The sequence below is a fragment of the Lytechinus pictus genome, chromosome 11 (assembly GCF_037042905.1).
Source record: "Lytechinus pictus isolate F3 Inbred chromosome 11, Lp3.0, whole genome shotgun sequence".
Taxonomy (NCBI): domain Eukaryota; kingdom Metazoa; phylum Echinodermata; class Echinoidea; order Temnopleuroida; family Toxopneustidae; genus Lytechinus; species Lytechinus pictus.
In genome coordinates, this window is record NC_087255.1 from 5532632 (window position 1) to 5556280 (window position 23649).

Sequence of the window (23649 nt, forward strand, 5' to 3'; positions counted from 1 at the left end):
TGGGTTTACAACATAGAGCTCTGTCTTCCCAGCCCTGTAAACCGAACTGGGAACTAGGAGCAGTAAACCATCCTAAGGGTTAAACATGAAATCCCCTAAACGTTGGTCTAAAATGCCGGTGATTCGCTTGAGTGCATTCGGGGGAACAATTACTCGCTTGTGCAAATGAACCCGGGCAATCTGCCGCCCAGGGTCATCACTATACCAAAGTGGAATCCTCCGACCTCCCAACTGCATATGCGGATCTTGGAGGTGAATCGCAGCCTTGCGCTTGCTGAGGAAATCTAATCCCAGGAGCATATGATCAGCTATAGGGGCTACATATACTTCCTCCGAGAATGTCTGGTTCCCAAGCTCTATGGAAAGGGGACCGACAATTGTCCCTCTCATCTTCATATCCCGTCCCGCTGCATGTAGGATCACTCCTCTCAGTTTAGGGGGCTGGGGGTCCAGTGACTGCAGGAGCCTATCCGAGATGATGGACACCTCGGCTGCGGTATCGACAACTGCGCTTACTGGCTGCCCCCCTATAACAACTGAGACCTTGAGAGTAGAGCGCGACTCCAACCTACATACCACTACCTCTTCAATCTCGCTTGCACACCCAAGCCCTGGGAGAGCATCTGGAACTGATTCCAGAATGGCTTCACCCAGGTCTGATATTCGGGTGTTCGAGGGACCTACTGGATCCCCCGCCGCAGCCTCTACATAAGTAGCTATTCGGGTTACATTATTCCCTGGGACTATCAGGCGCTCCGACACGCCCTCTGCTATTCCTTCAGATGAGCCTACGGATGGCCTCTCTGAGCTGCTTGCTAGCTTGGAACCCTCTATTTGGCCTCTGGCGGTGGGGGCCGGGGGCTGGCCAGCTCCTCCGACCCGCTGGAGTTTTCCTCCTCCTGGTCCCCTACAAAGGAAACTTGTACCTTGGCCCTGTTTTCCTGGACCGAAGGACAATTGTTCCTGTAGTGGCCAATCCCGCCGCACTCATAGCACCGATCCCGACCGGGTGACCTCCCGCGTTCACGCGCTGGTTGGGGTCTAGTCTGGATAGCCTCCAGGACCTTCTTGAGGTCCCGTTCCAAACCACCCAGACGCTGCAGATCCCGCTCGATGTGGCCCAAGCGTTCATCGGTCTTGCGTTCTAGGTTCACCAACCTTCGCTCAAGGGCTGCATTGTTCGCCTCCCCTTCAGCCTTACAAGAGGATTGGGGCAGTTCCACTTTACGGACCTCCCCTTCATTAGCCTTAGACACTGCCTTGGGACGCCCGTACATTGCGCGGTGCACGTGTTGGTGCCACTCAATATACTTAAGCGCCTCATTAACAGTAGATGGATTACGCGTAAGCGCATGGCACCCCGCCTCTCGGTTGAGGGCGCCCTGGCACAAGCGAAGGACCGCCTGTCTATTCGGGTAAGGGCCATCGACCCCTGGGAAAGCACGCGTCGCTAGCCGGAGCACCCGGTCGGCCCAGTCTGGCAGGGATTCAGTGGGTCCCTGCTTTGCTGCCACAAACTCCAGCTGAGCAGATTCAGAGAGCCCTTCCTCCCCGAACCTGTGCTGCAGCCGGGCCACTAGACCTGCATATGGCATATTGGGCTCTTGGTCTAGGACCATTAACAGATAATCTTCTGCCTTCCCTTTCAGGCCCCAGTATAGCTGGCTAACGCGCTCTGTGGCATTCCAATTATGGTGATCAGCAAAGGCGGAGAACTTCCTAAAGAAAGCCCTCCAGTTACCCTTGCCGTCGAAAGTGAGGGACTTTGGCAGCGTGTAATATGGTAACCCACCGCCAGTCCCCCTTCCCGAGGAAGCACTAGAGTTCGCAGGTGACGCAGCCGGGCTACTAGGCGGCGAAGACGAACTGTACTGGGCTGGGCGTGTCATACCCGCCCGCACATTCCTTGCGCTGAAATCTGGGGTAGGGGGTGGGGCCAAGGAGCCCCTTCCTTCACCTACCTTGGACCTCATGGCTACCGCTTGCTTGGTGGTGGGGTCATCGCCCCCAGACCATTCGCTTGAATCGCCACTCGCCTGCATAAATCTATTGACAGAGGCACCATTAGCCTCCTCGCCAACTAGATTCCTGAACCTAAACCTAGGCTCTACACCACTCCCCATATCTCCCCCTCTGGTGCTTGGGGGCTCATGCCCCCGCTCCTCCCGGAAGTGAGATGAGCTGGTGCCCCAGGACCCACTAGACTGGTTACTTTGACTTGACCTAGGGGGCTGGTGTTGGTCATAGGGGTAAACACCCCTGGAACCTGCCACCCCATTCAGGTCAGACTCGCTACGGGTGCCCGCAGTGATACGCCCCCTAGGGGTAATAAAAATACTGCCCTCTACCCCCTGGGTGCCCCCCGAAAAGTCTACTCTTTGTGCTAGCTCCCTATTGCTGCATAGCGCTGGGCTGCTTTCGAAAAGCTTGGGGGTTATCTCCCCATGATCAAGTCTAATCCCCTGGATTATCCCTGCTAGAGCTGGACTTAGCCCTAGCAACCTAAACTCCTCAAAGGAGCACACATTAATGGGGATTTTCTCTTCCCCGTCCATGTTGTGCTTACCCTAATTGGTGTTATCCTAGCAAGGTTCAGTTAGGCCCAATACTGAGCCCAACCAAACCCCTGTTGAAATTATCCAAAAGCTATTCTAAAACTAGGTCTCAACCTATCTTATTAAATTCTTTCTTTTATTTCCTTTTGGCAACTAAATTACAAAAAGGTCCAAATGTATACCCCAATCAGCTTATGGTTAGGCACAATAATAAGCCCGACCAAAAACCTACTTAAATTTATCTGAAAGTGGTCCCAATAAATTCTTTTATTTTTTAGCAACTAAAATTATAAAAACCGGTAAAGAGTCCAAAATTATACCTTTAACAGTCAATGGTTAGGCACAGTGATAAGCCCGACCAAAAACCTGCTAAAGTTATCCAAAAAAGCTATCCCAAAAAATTAGGTCCAAATGCAAACCCAATTTATTTTATAACAATTCTTTTATTTTTAGCAACTAAAATTATAAAACCGGTAAAAAGTCCAAAATTATACCTTTAACAGTCAATGGTTAGGCACAGTGATAAGCCCGACCAAAAACCTGCTAAAGTTATCCAAAAAAGCTATCCCAAAAAATTAGGTCCAAATGCAAACCCAATTTATGGTATAAAATTCTAGCTTTTATTATTAATTAGATTAGTTTAGTCCGGTTGTTGCTAATAGTTTGCACTAGCACTGCCAAAAAGAATAATTGTAGCTCTAAAAATATTTATATTAACCTCTAACGTTAAGCCTAACTTGTCTTTTATTAATTTACCTAGGCTATTTATTTTATTAATCCTCGAAGCTGGTTCTGTCCTCAATCACGCTAGTGACTAGTGCCCGCTCACACCACAGACAAATTACATGTACTTATTCACATACACAGTCACCCCACACTCTCTCCAAAAAAAAAAATTTTTATTTCTTTTATTTATTTGGCAACGGACTCCCCGCTACAACGAGTGGGTGGGTCCACACGCAACACAACACTACACACTGGCACCAAAAACCAACCTATTAGGTATGCAATACACAACCAATGGTCGTGCACAGTTGCACTGGATCTAACGTCAAACCCGGAAATGATCGGGCGGTCTAACTGGTTAGATCTCGATAATTACCGTGAATTCTACCCAGCTTCGAGTACAAAACGTTCCCCCAAAATTTGGACAAAACACCCTAAAACACCACACAAAATTCAAAATATCCGAAATAGGCAGGCGAGAGAGGATTGGGATAATGCCCTACCTTTGTTGGTCAGTCTGGCTTGCCGTCCTACTCGCCCAAATAATCGCCGTTGTTTACCCGTATACGTGCGATGGATTGGTCCGGCCTGACGTCAGTTCGGATCTCAAACTAGACCCAAACGTTGAGCCGACGATGTAAAACAAGATGGCGCCGGTCGGTGGCAGAGAGAACCAATAATATCTCTCCGCCAATAGATCGCCGTGAAATCTTGGATCGGGCCGCGCGCTTTTACCTAGCCGGAACACACACACTCTTACGCACCTCTCACCCCAACAAAAATAGTTCACTCACAAATCACTCGCAAAACGACACAAAAATCATCCAAACACCCAAAATCACAAGCAAATCACACAATCACACCAACGTGAAACACAGTCCACAACTAAAAACGGATATTAAAGCACAAAACTAAAACAAACTCACAACACAACAACACGTGTGTTCTCCCCCCTTTTCTGGAAATTTCCGTCACGGGACCGGAACTACCATCAGTCCCCGCGACGAAAACCTTACCAAAAAAGACAGGGGACGATTGCCTAAATATGTCCCAAATCAAGATTTAACCTCTCAATTCAGGACAATCGCAAACATGAAACAAGGGACAATATTCATAGAATATACGCAATTCGACAAGGCCCTAAATTTAGCCTTATCAACTGTAATTAGCCCAATCCAAAACTGATTTCTTGAACTCGAGCGGCGACCATTTCCCCCCACGCAGCGGGGCATAGGGATTTGCTCGTCCGATGCGCAATAGGGGGCCGTTAGCTCGCCGCGAGACAATTATACCCCAATTAATTTCAATAATTTGGCCTAGAATGCCCACAAAAGCAGGCACAGTCAGGCTCGCAGCGCCACTGTAGCGGTCGCGCCCCCAGCTTGACCACTAGGTTGATACCTGAAGCTAGAATATAAGGAATAAGTCCGGTATTTTATAGATGGCAAATATAGCGATCTTCAACGCTTATATATAAGCGTCGAAATTTGTAGCCATCTCCTTGTATTAGTCTATAATATACGACGTGTCAAATTGTAGCGAACTAGTTCGCTATTTCCAGATCTCCTCTATATATATATATATATATACGAGGGGGAATTGTAGCGAACTAGTTCGCTATTTTCTAGATCTCCTCTATATACAAACGACGAGAAATTGTAGCGAACTAGTTCGCTATTTTTCGGATCTCCTCGATATATACACGAGGGGGAATTGTAGCGAACTAGTTCGCTATTTTCCAGATCTCCTCTAGATACATACTACGGGATTTGTAGCGAACTAGTTCGCTATTTTTCGGATTTCCTCTATATATATATATACGACGGGAAATTGTAGCGAACTAGTTCGCTATTTTTCGGATCTCTTCTTTTGTAGCGAACTAGTTCGCTATTTTTCGGATCTCCTCTATATACGACGGAAAATTGTAGCGAACTAGTTCGCTATTTTTCGGATCTCCTCGATATATACACGAGGGGGAATTGTAGCGAACTAGTTCGCTATTTTCCAGATCTCCTCGATCTAGATACATACTACGGGATTTGTTCGCTATTTTTCAAATTTCCTCTATATACTGTATATATACGACGGGAAATTGTAGCGAACTAGTTCGCTATTTCCAGATCTCCTCTATATATATATATACGAGGGGGAATTGTAGCGAACTAGTTCGCTATTTTCTAGATCTCCTCTATATATATATATACGACGGGAAATTGTAGCGAACTAGTTCGCTATTTTTCGGATCTCTTCTTTTGTAGCGAACTAGTTCGCTATTTTTCGGATCTCCTCTATATACGACGGAAAATTGTAGCGAACTAGTTCGCTATTTTTCGGATCTCCTCGATATATACACGAGGGGGAATTGTAGCGAACTAGTTCGCTATTTTCCAGATCTCCTCGATCTAGATACATACTACGGGATTTGTTCGCTATTTTTCAAATTTCCTCTATATACTGTATATATACGACGGGAAATTGTAGCGAACTAGTTCGCTATTTCCAGATCTCCTCTATATATATATATACGAGGGGGAATTGTAGCGAACTAGTTCGCTATTTTCTAGATCTCCTCTATATATATATACGACGGGAAATTGTAGCGAACTAGTTCGCTATTTTTCGGATCTCTTCTTTTGTAGCGAACTAGTTCGCTATTTTTCGGATCTCCTCTATATACGACGGAAAATTGTAGCGAACTAGTTCGCTATTTTTCGTATCTCCTCGATATATACACGAGGGGGAATTGTAGCGAACTAGTTCGCTATTTTCCAGATCTCCTCTAGATACATACTACGGGATTTGTTCGCTATTTTTCAAATTTCCTCTATATACTGTATATATACGACGGGAAATTGTAGCGAACTAGTTCGCTATTTCCAGATCTCCTCTATATATATATACGAGGGGGAATTGTAGCGAACTAGTTCGCTATTTTCTAGATCTCCTCTATATACAAACGACGGGAAATTGTAGCGAACTAGTTCGCTATTTGTCGGATCTCCTCGATATATACACGAGGGGGAATTGTAGCGAACTAGTTCGCTATTTTCCAGATCTCCTTTAGATACATATACTACGGGATTTGTAGCGAACTAGTTCGCTATTTTTCGGATTTCCTCTATATATATATATACGACGGGAAATTGTAGCGAACTAGTTCGCTATTTTCCAGATCTCCTCTATATACGACGGGAAATTGTAGTGAACTAGTTCGCTATTTTTCGGATCTCTTCTTTTGTAGCGAACTAGTTCGCTATTTTTCGGATCTCCTCTTTATATATACGACGGAAAATTGTAGCGAACTAGTTCGCTATTTTTCGGATCTTCTTTATAAAATTTTATACACGAGGAGGAATTGTAGTGAACTAGTTCGCTATTTTTCTAATCTTTATATATACAAGAGACGGAATTGTAGCGAACTAGTTCGCTACAATTCCCCCTCGTGTATATAATTTTATAGAGGAGATCCGAAAAGTAGCGAACTAGTTCGCTATTTTTCTGATCTTTATATATACAAGAGACGGAATTGTAGCGAACTAGTTCGCTACAATTCCCCCTCGTACTATATAATTTTATAGAGGAGATCCGAAAAGTAGCGAACTAGTTCGCTATTTTTCTGATCTTTATATATACAAGAGACGGAATTGTAGCGAACGAGTTCGCTACAATTCCCCCTCGTGTATATAATTTTATAGAGGAGATCCGAAAAGTAGCGAACTAGTTCGCTACAAAGCCCGTCGTATGGATATAGAGGAGATCTGGAAAATAACGAACTAGTCTGCTACAATTTGACAATATGGCATCAATATATACAGCCAAAACCTGCAGATTTTCACTTTGAAGCCTTCACAATAATATAAGCTTTGGAAAAAATGACAACTAGTTCGCTACAATTTCCCCCTCGTGTATATGAAGAGATCAGAAAAATTGCCATCTAGTTCGCTACAGTTTGCCATGTTTATATTTTAGAGAGGAGATGAGAAATGGCGAACAAGTTTGCAACAATTTCCTGTCGTATACATGTAGAGGAGATCCGAAAAATAGCGAACTACATGTAGTTTGCTACAATTCCCCCCTGGTGTATATATAGAGGAGATCCAAAAAAATAGCGAACTAGTTCGCTACAATGCCCCCTCATATATAGTTCGCTACAAATCCCGTCGTATGTATATAGAGGAGATCTGGAAAAATAAAAAAATAGCGAACTAGTTCGCTACAATTCCCCCTCGTGTACATATCGAGGAGATCCGAAAAATAGCGAACTAGTTCGCTACAAATCCCGTAGTATGTATATAGAGGAGATCTGGAAAATAGCGAACTAGTTCGCTACAATTCCCCTCGTGTATATATCGAGGAGATCCGAAAAATAGCGAACTAGTTCGCTACAATTTCCCGTCGTTTGTATATAGAGGAGATCTGGAAAATAGCGAACTAGTTCGCTACAATTCCCCCTCGTATATATATATATATATATAGAGGAGATCTGGAAATAGCGAACTAGTTCGCTACAATTTGACACGTCGTATATTATAGACTAATACAAGGAGATGGCTACAAATTTCGACGCTTATATATAAGCGTTGAAGATCGCTATATTTGCCATCTTATTATTTCCCGAATAAGTCACTAACCAGTATTTTCCTGGAGTGATGTCCTAGTTCCTGTCTATTCCGTGTGAGTTCAGCTTCAAATACAATGATCCAAGGGATCCAACGTCCTCCAGCGTCTAAAACTTAGTAAAAGGGGTCCAGCGCCATCTCCCGGTGGAAGACCTATATGGGGGGTGGGGTGACTTACTACAACAACATCATCATGGAGTCCTCAAGACTATCCTCAGCCAGGCTCAGCCACAGGCTGCCTATCGACAGACATGACAGATCTAGAATTTTGTATACCCGGTATACCCAGTTGTTGTGTGTCCGGACGGGTTGTGTGTCCGGACAATTAATTTTAGAAAGTCATTTAGAAAAATTTACAAGCAAAGTTTCAGCAATTTTTAGTACAAAATGTTAGGAAATATTATAAAGAACAAAATAGAAGGTGACTACAAAGATTGAATTCATATTCTGAGTGTAATCCAAAGACAAAAAAGAAGGCTTCAAAAATATAAAGTGTCCGGACACCCGAGTCCCGACCCCCCATCCTACTAGTAGTACCGTAGTACCGTAGGCCCTACTAGAAATTCAAATTTCAATTTAATAATTTTGCTAGTAAAAATGTCACTAAAATGCACTGAAAATGAAATGAAGACAAACCTTAGACTTCGTCACTAGATAAAAAGTAAGATGGAGCCTGGAATATGCAGATGTATTCAATTTTAGCGGCTCAAGATTCACAGAATGGAATTTGTCGAGCAAGTTCAACCATGTCAACTTGATATTGCGGCCAGCTGCTGTTATGATGATGTGTACGGGAATTTGCAACGTAGCTCCCCGGGGCGGCCGCGGCGCAGCGTAGCTCCTCGTTGTAATGGTGCCGTGGTACTGGTCGAGGCTTGAGCAGCCGAGTCGAGTCCCTCTATCGATGGGTGGTGGGTGTGTTCACCGAAACGAAAATGGCAGCCTCCATGCGAGTCATGTTACAGTGCAATATCAACAAGTTTTTGCTTGCTCCTGCTTCGTGGAGACCACTTGCAAGGACACTGAACGTTTCGTATGCACGCAGCGGCAAGCAAAATGAAGATTCATCAATTGAAAATAATCCTTTCTATGAAAAATATGCAGACAAGATAAAGAATTTACAGAGGTAATGTTTGTCTCTGTCCCACGTGTGATAAAATATGTTAGGGAGGCTATGTTATGTAGAATACATGTGGTCAGCACTTGTTCACTGCAACCACCCTGCCTGTGGGGAATCTACAGGTTGGACTATGGCATGCCAATGCTGTACAGAGCACACACTTTAAAAAATGATTAAAATATCACTTTTGTGACCAAAATTACTAATTTCCGTACAGTTGCAATTTATTTTTCATTTTAATTGTAATGTATCTTGGGAATAATTTTTGTATTCACTAGAGCGCTCAAAAACTTGAATTTTTGGCATATTTTTGTGTACGCCCTCTATTGGTGGAAAATAATATGGCAAGAAAATTTTCATTTTTTTATCTCTATTTTTAATTAAGAAAAAATAATTTAAAGAATCAGATTTACTTTAAGGGCCAAGTTGTATGACGAATAGGTGTAATGAAAACTGTCAGTGTAAAAAAATCAAGCATTTGTCTCAAAGAAAAAGAGAAAATAAGCCAAACATTGCCATCCTTATTTTGCCACACATGGAGATATAACGGAGAACAAGGTTATATCATAACCTTGTTCATTGAATGAGTGGTGGTCAGTAGAGGCGCACGGCCAATATGGGAGACTCTCTCCAATATGGGAGACAATCCCCCACATTGGAGACTTGCTTTGCAAAAGGACAAAAGAAACGACACCAACAAAAGCATGATTTTTTTCCACCCAAAATTTTGTCTCACTGAGGTCAGAAGCCCATTTGTTTTGTGTGTGATTGACAACAAAAATCCTTATCAAAACAAAAGTAGACGGTGAATTTTTAAAGTAGACGGTGAAAAGGGGTAATTTTTCATGAGGAATCTGCTTATCACATTTTTATTTGCCGCCAAGGTAATCCTTTTGCCGCAAATGTAAACAAAGGAAATTAGGCTGCGTTTATGCGACCTCAAGCCAGAATCATGATTTGAATCATGATTTGAATCATGATTCAAAACACAAACATGAATCACAATATCACAGAATCAGCGTGTAGACGACCTTCATTCCAATGCCGTTTCTCCTCAGATTCGGGCCAATCCAGTGCGCATCACTAGTGCGCAGTTTGACAGAGGAAGTTTTTCGCACGTGTTTCGGCTCTCGAAAAATCTTTTGCTTCCAGAATTCAGTCTATACCTCATTTTGTTTACTTCTATCATATATGGTCCATATGCTTCTATTCATCTTGTTAGTTTATCCAAAATGGTGTTCGGAAGTGAATTTCAGCGTAGATCCAATTTAGTATTGATACTGTATACTCAACAACTGAGATCATTGTCTGTCCAGTTAATTCATTTACTATAGAACTTAAAGTTGAAGACATGACCAATAAATGAAAAGTAGTGGACGATGCGATGACCAACACAGAGCTTGAACATGACAAGAAATGCATGCGTAGTACATATTCATGTACATACAGCGCATTGAGCTAGGCAAGAGTCAAACCGAAAGTAGCCCGACACAACAGTGAGGTCATAGAATCATGATTCAAATCACGATATCGTTTATTCGAACATTTTCGTACGTGATTCTGCAGAAACGTCTTTCCAAACGCCCCTTTTTTCGTGTTTCATGTTTGTGATTCTAATCATGATTATATTCAATTTCGACTAAACGCAATCGTGATTCTACAGAATCATGATTTGAATCATGATTCAGATCATGATTCTAGGGTAAAAAAGTGGCGGATAAACGCACCCCTAGTCTCCTAAACTGGAGACTGTCTCTGAAATTGGATACCCAAATTCTTTACAAAAGTCTCTGATATTGGAGATAATCTCCCACATTGGAGACAGTCACTAATATTGGCCGTGCGCCTCTACTGGTGGTGTGTGTATGTGGTGGGGATGTTCAAGCCGAGATGGGGGGGGGGGGGGGGGGGCACTCACACGTAGTGCGAGGTAAGCTTACTAACCTGGCACTATGAACGTGATAACACAATTTGAAGTCGGATTAGTGACTTGGTGTTACTGTTAGTCGAAGTTGATAAACTTACTAAACATCGCTTCAAGTTCAATCCTTCATAAACTAAAGACAAAGTGTAATAATGTTTGCTGAAACTCATTTTCGCTACCGGGGCCCGGGCGGGGCATTAGTATAGTATACTATATATAGCAATACATGTGAGTGGGGGCAGGGCTCTTCCCGGTAAGCGGCTATCCGCTCTATTTTTTTAATATAAAAATAACAAAATCGTTAACCTCGGCCTGGAAAGTGGCTTTGCATGTCTCTTCCACGGAGATAAACGTAAAGGAAGTCGATGGCGCTCATAATAAAATTCACAACTTTTAGTTCAGCTCGTAGGTATTTTATAACTTGAGTCTAAATTCATTGTATGCACAATTCCTATGATCGTTTGATAGAATATGGACACAATAAATGCAATACCTTCAAAAACATACTTTTCGATTATAGTATAACTATGAAAAATTAGAGGTTTCTTACCAGTCGGTTCACTCAACGTTCCCACGATTAACATCACTATGACATGACCTTTGACTTGCTTAGTGGTGACATACATGCACCGGTAAATACGGAGAGAAATAGTGCACATGCGTAGCCGATTGTGCTAGTACAAGTTTCCTGGCCAACGTAGTGCAGAGGTCGGACGTTCTAATGCCAATGACGAGTTTAGAGTGCTAATTTTGTTCTTACTCAATCCAACTGGCATATACTGCCATCTATTGAGTAAGAACAAAATTAACACTCTAAACTAATTCAGCAAAAATTTCCTTTGATCTTATAAGTGAACCAAATATTTTTTCTGTTTTTTGTGCAGGTCCAACCCTGAAGAATACCAAACCCGTCTTCATGTGATGAAAGAAGGGGAAAAGAAAGATGTTAATACTCAGAATCAAACTCCAACTGTGAGTATATTACAGACGAGTCCCTGTCTTTTCAAATCACAAACACTTGTAAATCCTTGGCATTTCTTCTTCCTTCATCTTCAAGTGGAAGTGCTTCTTTAAGATACTGAAGATAAACTGACTGTAGTACATGTAAATGCAGGTATATGAGGCCTGTTATTCCTTTTGTGAAATTGCACATGTGTAAATAAAAACATTTCTATGCTGTCTCCTCTTTTTCATATCCCCCATTTTCCTTTTGTTCTTCTGTTTTCATTTTCTTTATTTCCCCTCCCCTGTAGGCTGTTTTCTTCCTCCACCTCCTCCTCCATGTCCTTCCCCATTTTCTCCACTTCATTCCTTCTCCTCTCCCTCATCCTCCACCCCCCCCCCCGTCCACTGTCACCACCTCCTTCACATCCTACCCCTCCTGCACATCTTACCCCCCTCCCCACTTCCTTCTTCCTCGTCTATCTCCTCCCCGTCATCCTCCATCACCACCTCCACTCTTTCTCCACTTCCTTCTTTCTTATCCTCCTTTTCCTCTTCCGCCTCCTTCTCCTCAGCTGCCTTCTCCTCCATCACCACCCCCTCCACATCCTATCCCACCTCCCCCACTTTCTCCTTCTTTCCCCAACATCATCCTCCCCCAATTCCTTCTTTCTCCTTCTTTCCTCAACATCATCCTCCACCACCTCCTCCAATTCCTTCTCCTTCTTTCCTCAACATCCTCCTCCACCACCTCCAATTCTTTCTTTCTCCTTCTTTCCTCAACATCATCCTCCACCACCTCCAATTCCTTCTTTCCTCAACATCCTCCTCCAATTCCTTCTTTCTCCTCCTTTTCCTCAACATCATCCTCCACCACTTCCTCCAATTCCTTCTTTCTCCTTCTTTCCTCAACATCATCCTCCAATTCCTTCTTTCTCCTTTCCCCAACATCATCCTCCTCCATCACCTCCAATTCCTTCTTTCTCCTCCTTTTCCTCAACATCATCCTCCTTCACCACTTCCTCCAATTCCTTCTTTCTCCTTCTTTCCTCAACATCATCCTCCAATTCCTTCTTTCTCCTTTCCTCAACATCATCCTCCTCCACCACCTCCAATTCCTTCTTTCTCCTCTTCCTCAACATAATCCTCCTCCAATTCCTTCTTTCTCCTCCTTTTCCTCAACATCGTCCTCCACCACTTCCTCCAATTCCTTCTTTCTCCTTCTTTCCTCAACATCATCCTCCAATTCCTTCTTTCTCCTTTCCCCAACATCATCCTCCTCCACCACCTCCAATTCCTTCTTTCTCCTCCTTTTCCTCAACATCATCATCCTTCACCACTTCCTCCAATTCCTTCTTTCTCCTTCTTTCCTCAACATCATCCTCCAATTCCTTCTTTCTCCTTTCCTCAACATCATCCTCCTCCACCACCTCCAATTCCTTCTTTCTCCTCTTCCTCAACATAATCCTCCTCCAATTCCTTCTTTCTCCTTCTTTCCTCAACATCCTCCTCCAATTCCTTCTTTCTCCTTCTTTCCTCGACATCATCCTCCTCCACCACCGACTCCAATTCCTTCTTTCTCCTTCTTTTCCTCAGCATCATCCTCCACCACCTCCTCCAATTCCTTCTTTCTCCTTCTTTCCTCAACATCCTCCTCCACCACCTCCTCCAATTCCTTCTTTCTCCTTCTTTTTTCAACATCATCCTCCAATTCCTTCTTTCTCCTCCTTTTCCTCAACATCATCCTCCACCACCTCCTCCAATTCCAGCTTTCTCCTTTCCTCAACATCATCATCCTCTCCTCAACATCATCATCCTTCACCACCTCCAATTCCTTCTTTCTCCTTCTTTCCTCAACATCATCCTCCAATTCCTTCTTTCTCCTCCTTTTCCTCAACATCATTCTCCACCACCTCCTCCAATTCCTTCTTTCTCCTTCTTCCCTCAACATTATCATCCTCCTCCAATTCCTTCTTTCTCCTTTCCTCAACAAAATCCTCCTCCACCACCTCCAATTCCTTCTTTCTCCTCTTCCTCAACAAAATCCTCCTCCACCACCTCCAATTTCTTCTTTCTCCTCCTTTTCCTCAACATCATCCTCCTTCACCACCACCACCTCCTCCATATCTACCCCACTTCCTTCTTTCTCCTCCACTTCTTTCTCCTTCTTTTCCTCCTCCTCGACCACCACCTCCTGCACTTCCTTCTTTCTCCTCCTCGTCATTCCCCTCCTCCTCTTTCTCCTCCTTCTTCACCACAACCCCTCCTCCACCTCTTCATTTTCATCTTCCTTCACTTTCTCCCCCTCCTCTCTTTTCTTTGTCAATTTATTTCCCTGTAAAATTATGGGATGTGCATGTAGACGTTATAAATCACCTAGAAATGATAGTTTCTCCATCACTTTAACCATCAATATTGATTTATCTTTGTTTGATTTTGCTTTAATTGGTTATTGCAATTTTTATCCCCCACAGTTATCAGACCAACCAAGGCCAAAATTACTGTCTGGAAACAGTGGAGAAGATAAGGTAATAGATAATTGTTCTTCAAATTGTATTAAATATATGTTTAAACAAAAATCAAGAGTTTGAGCCTTAATCTTTGAATTGAATATAATAAATCCCATCAGTGATCAAACTACAAAATGAAGTACTCTAAAACCAACCCAAAATGGCTACCCAAGCATTTGTATTGTTTGTGATAAAAAACAAACAAACAACAAACGCTTCCATGTTGTTTATGATTGAAATAGTGTGGTCAGCAGTTTCCATTAAAAACACAAAACTATTTGAGGCAAAAACAAAGAAATACATGAGAAATTATGATTGAATGAATGAATATTTTTTATATTTTTTAATTTTGTTATACCTTTTATTGTATTTTTTTTCTTTCTTTCTCTTTTTCCTGTTAATTCCTTTCTGCTTTTCATGCTAATTTAATTTTGTTTTACTGTCTTATATTTCATTCATTCTTTTCTTCCATTCTTTTTTGCATTTTTCTTTCCTTCATTTGATCTTCTCTCCTTTCTTTTTTCTTTGGTCCTTATTTTCCTTTCTTTCTTTTTTTTCTTTTTTTATCTTTTCATTCCCAGGGACTGGACTCCGTTGTGAAGATCGATCTCCTTAGAAAACATTCTGCCGAAGAAATAACAGAGGTAAAGAGAACATTATCAAGAGATAATATTATAACTTAAATATTTTGCCTCAAAATTATAGACTGCAAACAACTAAATCAATTTCCCTATAGCTCTTCCGATGATTAGAAGCTTTTTCAGATCAGAAAGATGAAAGGAAATTTTAAAAATATATATTGTTCCAGTGCACACCTATCCTGGTCTGCCAAAGGATTTCTGGATCGCATAAAAATAATTTAGTCCAGAACGTTGCGATTTTCATAAATGAATGCTCTGAATACTTTTATCAGTATTTGTATTTAAAATTTACAGAGAAATGTTTGCATGTGTGTTATAATTGTTTCCCATCGGACTTTATTTTTCCTCATTTATTTAAAGGTAAAAGACAGTAGTTGCAGCAAACAATTATTTCATGAGATAGTCTTTTAAATCAAGGTTAATTGTCGAAATATTATCATACATCTAGATCTGGTACATTAACGTATGTAAACTTAACTTTGTAAAATCATGCAATCTTAGCTCATAATCGATAATTCTGATGATCACTAACACAGAAAAGCATATGTGGGACAGTATATCAATATTGCTTTGAAAAAATACCTGACATGTGGTAAAATTCTTTCTCAGCAATTATGCATTTTTTCCAGAGCAATTTGGCACATATTTTTTATTTATACATTCATACACTTTGGTTGTAGTTTCATTGGATTCTGTTCGAAATCATTTTGAGATCGTTACCACAACTGGTATTTATCTTTAAAGTCAATTTCAAAGGCTTTGATAGCCAGATATCTGTATTGATATTTCGAAAAATGTAAAGTGCGAAGCACTCAATTGTGCTGAAAGCCAAATTGTAGAAATACTCTATTTCATGGATCTACCAAACTAATGTCAGTTATGATATTTCTTTAATTATGTTCTAATTTTTTTTTAATGAATGTGTCATGCCTTTTTAATAGTGAAAAATCATCTTTTTTCACAGATATGGAGAGACTTTCACAGAGAAAAGGATATTATCTGTGCAGTTATACCTGTAAGTATACACAATGCTTATTGTAATTTTGTGAATAGTGCATAGATATGTTGTGATATACAACATGCTGCGAATCATAACTCCAAAAAAAAAAAGTGAATTGTTTGCAGTAACAGAGAAAAAAAAGGGTTTGTCCGTCCTTTTTAGGGGGAGGGGTTATGATGTAAAAGCCCTTATAGAGATGTGTGCAACTGTGCATGCACAATGCACTTGAAACAGAGATTCTGGTCTGTTAGTTGTTCGATTTTTCGTATTAAAAAAAATGAAAATCATGTTCAAGTTTGCTTTTTGGGGGGGGGGTGGGTCATATTTGAATTTTAAAAAATAAAAGTCAAACTCTTCCCTTTTTTTGTTTTACTCAAACTTTGCCTTTTGCGTTGTTGTGATGTGAAATAAATATATTTATTCATTTTTTTAGATATTGAAAATGTATCTGCTTGCCAATCTTTTCCCTGTGTTATTTTTGTAGATGTACATGTATACTACTACAACTAAGTACTTTATTTTTTATTGTAGGCTATGTGACAATTCTTGAAACTGTTTTGAATATACTGTATGTTTTCATCCAATTTGTGTTTCCAGAAAGACACTTATGCTAAGATTCACCAGAAGGCGAAAGAGTTCCCTATGGTAAGATACAGGAACATATCTGGGCCCCATCTTACAAAGAGTTACGATTGATCCGATCGATCTCAAGTATATATGGAAATCCATCAATGGCTTAACTTTTTCTTCAGGAAATTTGCTCAATGTCCTTTGAAAACAAAGAGAAGCATACTGAATTGTCAAGGAAAAAAAACAGTGAATGTATGAATATACGTCATTTCTAGAAAATCTTTTGAACAAACATGTATCTTAGATGTTGACGTTGCTGGCTTTCCAGAGGTGCGTGTGAAACACCCCTTATTATCGTCAAATGCATACAGCAGCACTCTGGTATAGGGATGAGAGATATATAAAGAGAGGTAGAGAGCTAAAAGGAATAATCCCTCATTGATTTAATCTTAACTCAATTCCATGTCATAATCTCAGTGGAGCTAATGAATAAACAGTTAAATAACAATGTTGCCATAAATCCTTCCTTTCATTCCATAATGTGTTTGTCAAGTGGTATTAGATAACATTGTTATTATTATTTTTTTTGGTTTACTGTATACAGTTCTTATATCCACTACCCATGGATGAGGGCTATGAGTTCTTCTTTGCTCAGTTCCACAGTAACAGCTTCTATTTCACATCAGTAATTAATTATCAGGTGGGCTTTAGTATACAACCGATACACATCATTTAGGACATTAGTTAGAATTATACGCACAAGGTACCTTTGGAACAGTTCTAACACGCCCGAGGCATAGCCAAGGGCGTTTGGACTTTTTCAAAGGTAACAGCTGTATGTAATTATTTGAATGCCCAAAACATAAATGATGTGCATTGTGTCGTATAAGATGTAATATGAATCTCTGTTGTTCGATAAACCATCATCTCAAAACCTGACCGGTCAATATAACTAGTCATCAGTACCAGCCATAAGCAAAGCAAAGGGCATTTGGAATGTTTGAAAGGTGACAGGTGTTGTCTAGCTATATACAATAACCAAGCAAAATTGTGCATTATTTGTTTTGTAAGATAGTGATGTGGATCCTTGTTTATTTGATAAACCATCCTAATCTCAAAACCTGTGCATTATTTGTTTTATAAGATAGTGATGTTGATCCTTGCTATTTGATAAACCATCCTCATCTCAAAACATGTACATTATTTGTTTTATAAGATAGTGATGGATCCTTGCTATTTGATGAACCTCTTACCTCAAAATCGTGACCGGTCATAAGAACAAGTCTGCTAGCTAAATCAAATTACTGGTCATATGATCAAATACAGCCAATCATTTTATTAGAATCCATACCACCACATTATAATTATAATAGTGTTAATTCATTGATTTAGTAATTCTATATTTTTTATTTGTTGATTGATGAGATTAGTTACTTGAGTTCATGAGATGTAATTGTTTTTCATTAGCAGTATTACTCATTTTGTGCACTTTGGTTGCCATAGGCAGATATGTATATATATATGCTGTAAATAAATCAATGTTATAAAAATGTTATTATCACTTTTTACCAATTTAGGACATTTGAGTATTGTAAGATAAACTTAATATGTAGTTGTGTAAGTTTTGACTCAGTATTTGAGGTTTGGATTGAATTGAATCAAACATGTTTTAATATTGGTTTATTGTGCATTTCAGATATGTTTCACATCAGGTTTGTTTCAATTACAGATGCATATACACATAGAAGTATTAAAAATAAATACAATTTTATGTGAGAGTACAATTTACTGTATTTGTTATTATTACAATTAAAGCAGAATATGTTTACAATAACAATTAGTTCACTATTCAAGTGTCAATGTAAGTTTAGCCAAACATATGAGCAGAGAAAGTCTGACTCAACATTTATCTTTTATTGAACACAACTTTTTTTTTTAGGCATACCAAGAAAATGCTCCTGCTCTGTTAACCATGACCCATTATCCTGAGCTTCAAGAAGAAAAAGGTACTATTCAGGTTTTTTTTTTTTCATTTATGTACCGGATGATCATATAAGTTGTATAATATCATGAGGCGAAACGTCTTTGTAGAAGCCAATCCCCGATTATGAACCATTGAATATCTCATCACCCCGGGCCAGTTATTTAAGTATCTAAACATGTGTTTCTTGACCTCTATGGATCCGAAAAAAACTAAACCACAATTACATAAGCAGCACGGCGATTCAAGCAAACTCGCTCGCCATTGCATGCAGTCATTTTTATTTCTCTCTAATAGTTTCCTTATTTTGGGGCCGATTTTCTTTGTTCGAAACTGAAAACAGAATAACATTTGATTCCAAAATACAATACGCCTTTGAAAACTTGATTAAATGTCACATAATATAATTCCGAAATGCCTACTACAGGCAGAGCTGCTCTTACGTAACATCACAGCTGTTGTGGTTTAACCCCGGGCTTAATAATAATAATAATATAATATAGGGTATTTATATTGCGCACATATCCACCTTGTTAGGTGCTCAAGGCGCTCCTATATTACCCGGCTAAGCTAGGCGTTCATAGCGCACACAGCTTTTGTTTAATTGCGCCTGCGAAGGAGAAATATTACATAAGAGGGATTATCAGGCGATTTGGGGTTGATGGCAATTGGGAATGAAATATCATGGTTCCTCCAATGAGAATTTTGTTATCGGGGTATAGGACCGTAGCAAAACCATTAGCTGGTGCGGCGAATTCTGCAACAAGGGTTTGACGTAATGTCACAATGCATTGGCTTCCTGTAAAACGGAATAATGAAAAAATAGTTTGAAGACTTTGAAAGCAGTGTGTAAAGTTCCGATTTTTTGTTGTTCCCTTTGATATCATCATTGAATTGATTTGTGATCTGCAGACAAATACCTGCTGGAAATCTTTTTACATGTTCTGAGTAGTTGTAGCACAATTATTGCACATACACATATTTTTCAGAAAATTTAATTTCCTCCATTCTTTCCACAGGAATTGTTCTAATGAGGGGAGAGTTGGACACAAAATTCTTGGTGAGTTTGTTATCGTACAAATGTAATTATTTTGTACCGTATACTATAAAATTGCAAAATGAAGTATGATGAGTATATTTCACTCATGTAGTATGTTACTTTGTCCACCTACCTGTTCTTCTTTACAGTGCACTGAAACATTATATTGTGATAGACGCTGTATTGGTGTTATATATCATTACCATGAAAAGTTTAGCAATCGTACCCTTCTGCTGTCTGAAATCCTAATGATTTAGATATAAAGATAAATTACCCATCTTGCATCTGTTTTATTTTTTTGCTAGACCGTTCAACAAGCCCAGTTCTTTGCCAACCAAGTCCAGCTCTATTTTGCTTCAGACGATGCTGACAGAATGCGGTTGCTCAGAGACTTTAACAAGAGACCTGCAGATTTCAAGCACATGGACCTGATAGATCAGCTCTCGAAATCTACCGTCAACCTGAGCTAACCCTCTGGCCACTTAGAAATTATGGACACTGGACGATTTGAAGAAAAGTTGAGTCAATTCAAAACACGTGTCGTGGCCCAGTGGATTAGTCTCTCGCCTTTAAACAGAGGGTCGTGGGTTCAAATCCCAGCCATGGTGTAGTTTCCTTCAGCAAGGAATTCATCCACAGTGTGCTGCACTCGACCCAGGTGAGGTAAATGGGTACCGGCAGGAAGTAATTCCTCAAAAAGCTGTGTGCACCTGAATAGGTAGCCTAGCTTAGCCGGGGTAATAATAATAGCAGGGCCCACTGGGAGAACAGTTTTTGGAACTGAAGTGGCTACCCTGGGTAAATATACCGTTATTATTATTATTATAATGATCAGCGAGAGCTAACCATATTATTTGCTCATCTCACCAATTAGAATACGGATGCTCTGATTTTTCCAGGAAAAGACTATTGATAAGGTCAAGCTGACACATTCTTGCTTATCTCGCCAGTTAGAGAATGTGAAGATTTGAAGAAAAGACTTGTCAATTTTATGACCATGTTGATGATTACTCTAAAAAACCACTGACAACTGCTTCTGGATGCTGGCAGATGAAAACAGAAGACTAGTCAAATATTGAATTAAACGAGTTTGTACTTAATATGAAGAGATTTTATTCCCAGAATCAAGCTGTATTGTACATGTCTTCGTTACGGCATGATCTAGATGAATGGAATTCTGTGGAGGCTGGCATTTAAGGAGGCAGTCTTTGTTAAGCAACAAAGGATTTTTGCATTTCAACTTGGCAAACAAATCGTTACATGATGCAAGGGAGTCATTATAACAGCAAAAAACATTATGACAAAATATCACTTCGATACCAAGGTCCTCTTAGTTCCTTTGACTTGATAGTAGGAAAGTACTAACATAAGATTCCATAGGTGGGGTTGGGTGTCTTTCTTAAGCATCAGGAAGATTTATTAATGTCAGATTGTGATTATTTTGGGAATCAAATTGCAACCAGTGTAAGCATAACACATGTAGTGTGTCCTTTTCCCATTAATTAATCATTGCCAATGTCTTGTAAATATTGTAGTTAGTACATGATTGAAAATTAATCAAACAAGAAATGTATTAAGTAAAAGAAAATACATTCTAGCTGTCTTTCGATGTCTACCAATACAATCAAGTGTTTCATAAAGCTGTTCGTAAGTTACGCACAAATTTATGAATGACTGGTGACCCTTCTTGGATTGTAAATCAAATTTTTGATATTTTGTTTCCCATATCAGCTACCGTTGAAATCCAAGCATTGTAGATTATGAGTCATTTTGAGGGAAAAGTTCAATATTTCTGAAAGTGTGATTAATGGAGTGTTGCAAGACACTTGCAATTGATCGCAAGATAATTTTAGGTCCCAAAATCATTCATGAGTCATGCATTTCATCGCAACTTTACAAGAGATTGATAGTCTGCTTCTTACATCAACAAGTATTAAGTGACTTGCTTTCAGTAGATAAAATTGATCTATCACTTGTAAATTTACATCTGAAATTTGAAATCAATTATAAATATTTTCTTACAACACCTCCTAAGGAAATACATCACAGTATGCTAAAATAGGGAAAAAATCGACTCATTAAGCAAAAGAAACTGGTCTTCAGTAGTGATTTAAGTTTTGCATAATATTTACATAAACATGAAAAGGTCCCCTGGAGGGAGGGGAATGTTTCACAAAGCTATTCAAAAAATACACTCAACGTTATTAAAGCACAACTGGAATATTCGCGGAAGAGGTTTGCAGTACACCATGTGTAAAGTCCTGGAGGGACTGAGATAAGAAAAGTGGATAGAATTGGAGGTGAATTGGAAAGGCGAGAAAGTGGAGACTTGAAAGTAGAGTGTTCTATTTAAAATGAGTGTAGTCGTTAAAAGGACTGTAAACCAGAAGGAGTGGAAAGCTTGAGTAGTAGACAGGCTTGGGAAGAAGGCTTGAGTCGGTGAATTGAGTAGTAGCAGGAGAGTAGACTCAACTTTTCGGGCAGGTTGACTGTCCATCGTTCAGGAGAGGTGTACCGTAAACATCTTCCGCGATTGCTCATACCACCATGCAAACCTTCAAACATCAACTGGAACATGTTCTTTGGTGCTTAGTGCGCAAATCAGGGATATAACTTTTAGCGCTACAACATGTCACAAGTTGTGCATAAGATATGCATAACTCAACAATAGCTTATGAAATGCACCCGAGGGGGGGGAGTGGGTATAAAATTGTTTGTAAAGTTATTCACAACCGTACATGCATAGGGATATGGCAAGTCGGACATTTTGATAATAATAATAGGTACATTTATATAGCGCTTATTACACTTGGATTTCAAGTGCTTTACATTGCAATTATTTTCCCCAATAATCAATCTCAGAAGCATGGAACAGATGTTCTGTTTGCTATAAATGCTTGGGTTATTATCCATCATCATTGTAGAGATCATTGATAAAGGAAATAAGTATAATTATTATCATAATTGGTGCATAACATTGAAATATCTACAGATTTTGATTATTTTTTTATTTTGAATCCTTATTCTAATTGAGAAAAAAAATACTGTAAATAAAACATTTTTTTCTTCAATTTGAATAAGGATTCAAAATAAAATCTCTATCTCTAACACGACTGTAAAGAGTAACTGTTGTTGATTGTTAACATTTTTGTGACAGTACAGCAGGCACTCCACAGAAGTATAATCACGCTATCGACAACCAAAAATTTGCAAATGTAGCACACAGCATGAATTTGCATTCGCTTTGTGCACTGAACTAGAAATTCTTCTTCTTGTTCAGTGATGTGTGACCCAACAACTTCTGGGGGCTGTTTCACAAAGTACGACTTAGGGTCGCACTTAAATGCCTAGTTGCGTGCGGTATAAAAGGCATGACCCCATTGGTCAGATCATGCCAAGAGGATGCGCACTACTGCGTAACAATAAGATCACGCGTTGCAAATCATGTACGCGTCAGCCTTTCAGTGCGACTCTAAGTCATACTTAAAGGACAAGTCCACCCCAACAAAAAGTTGATTTGAATAAAAAGAGAAAAATCCAACAAAAGCATAACACTTCATCAAAAATTTCATCAAAATCGGATGTAAAATAAGAAAGTTATGACATTTTAAAGTTTCGCTTAATTTCTCAAAACAGTATAGCCTATAATCTAGGCGGAGGCTGCAGTTATTATTGTCTTTGTTGTTAGCTAACGCAGCCACAATGTGTTGTCTTTGCCAGATCAGACGTATCACTTACGTTCAGCATAACAGCAAAGACAATAACTGCAGCCTCCGCCTAGATCATATGCTAACAAAATAGTTATATGCACATCCTGGTCAGTATGCAAATGAGGAGACTGATGACGTCATCCACTCACTATTTCTTTTGTATTTTATTATATGAAATATTCTAATTTTCTCCTCATTGTCAAGTGAAACAAGTAATTCCTTCCTGAACATGTGGAATTGGCATTGTTTAAAACTACATGGTTCGGCTTACTTGGTCCTTATTGTCAAATCTGTAAAAAATGAAAAATTGTA

General features: G+C 39.8%; 1 protein-coding gene across 1 annotated transcript; it reads left to right on the forward strand.

The window, feature by feature from the left end:
• The first annotated feature begins 8440 nt into the window (after positions 1 to 8440).
• On the forward strand, positions 8441 to 21353 carry LOC129271413 (ATP synthase mitochondrial F1 complex assembly factor 1-like). The gene is made up of 10 exons (XM_054908774.2): positions 8441 to 9026; positions 11829 to 11916; positions 14361 to 14414; positions 14978 to 15040; positions 16002 to 16052; positions 16635 to 16682; positions 17212 to 17307; positions 18547 to 18613; positions 19608 to 19648; positions 19933 to 21353. Exons 1-10 carry the CDS (start codon positions 8836 to 8838, stop codon positions 20095 to 20097), a joined length of 864 nt encoding a protein of 287 aa, XP_054764749.2. The 5' UTR covers positions 8441 to 8835; the 3' UTR covers positions 20098 to 21353.
• Positions 21354 to 23649: the final 2296 nt, after the last annotated feature.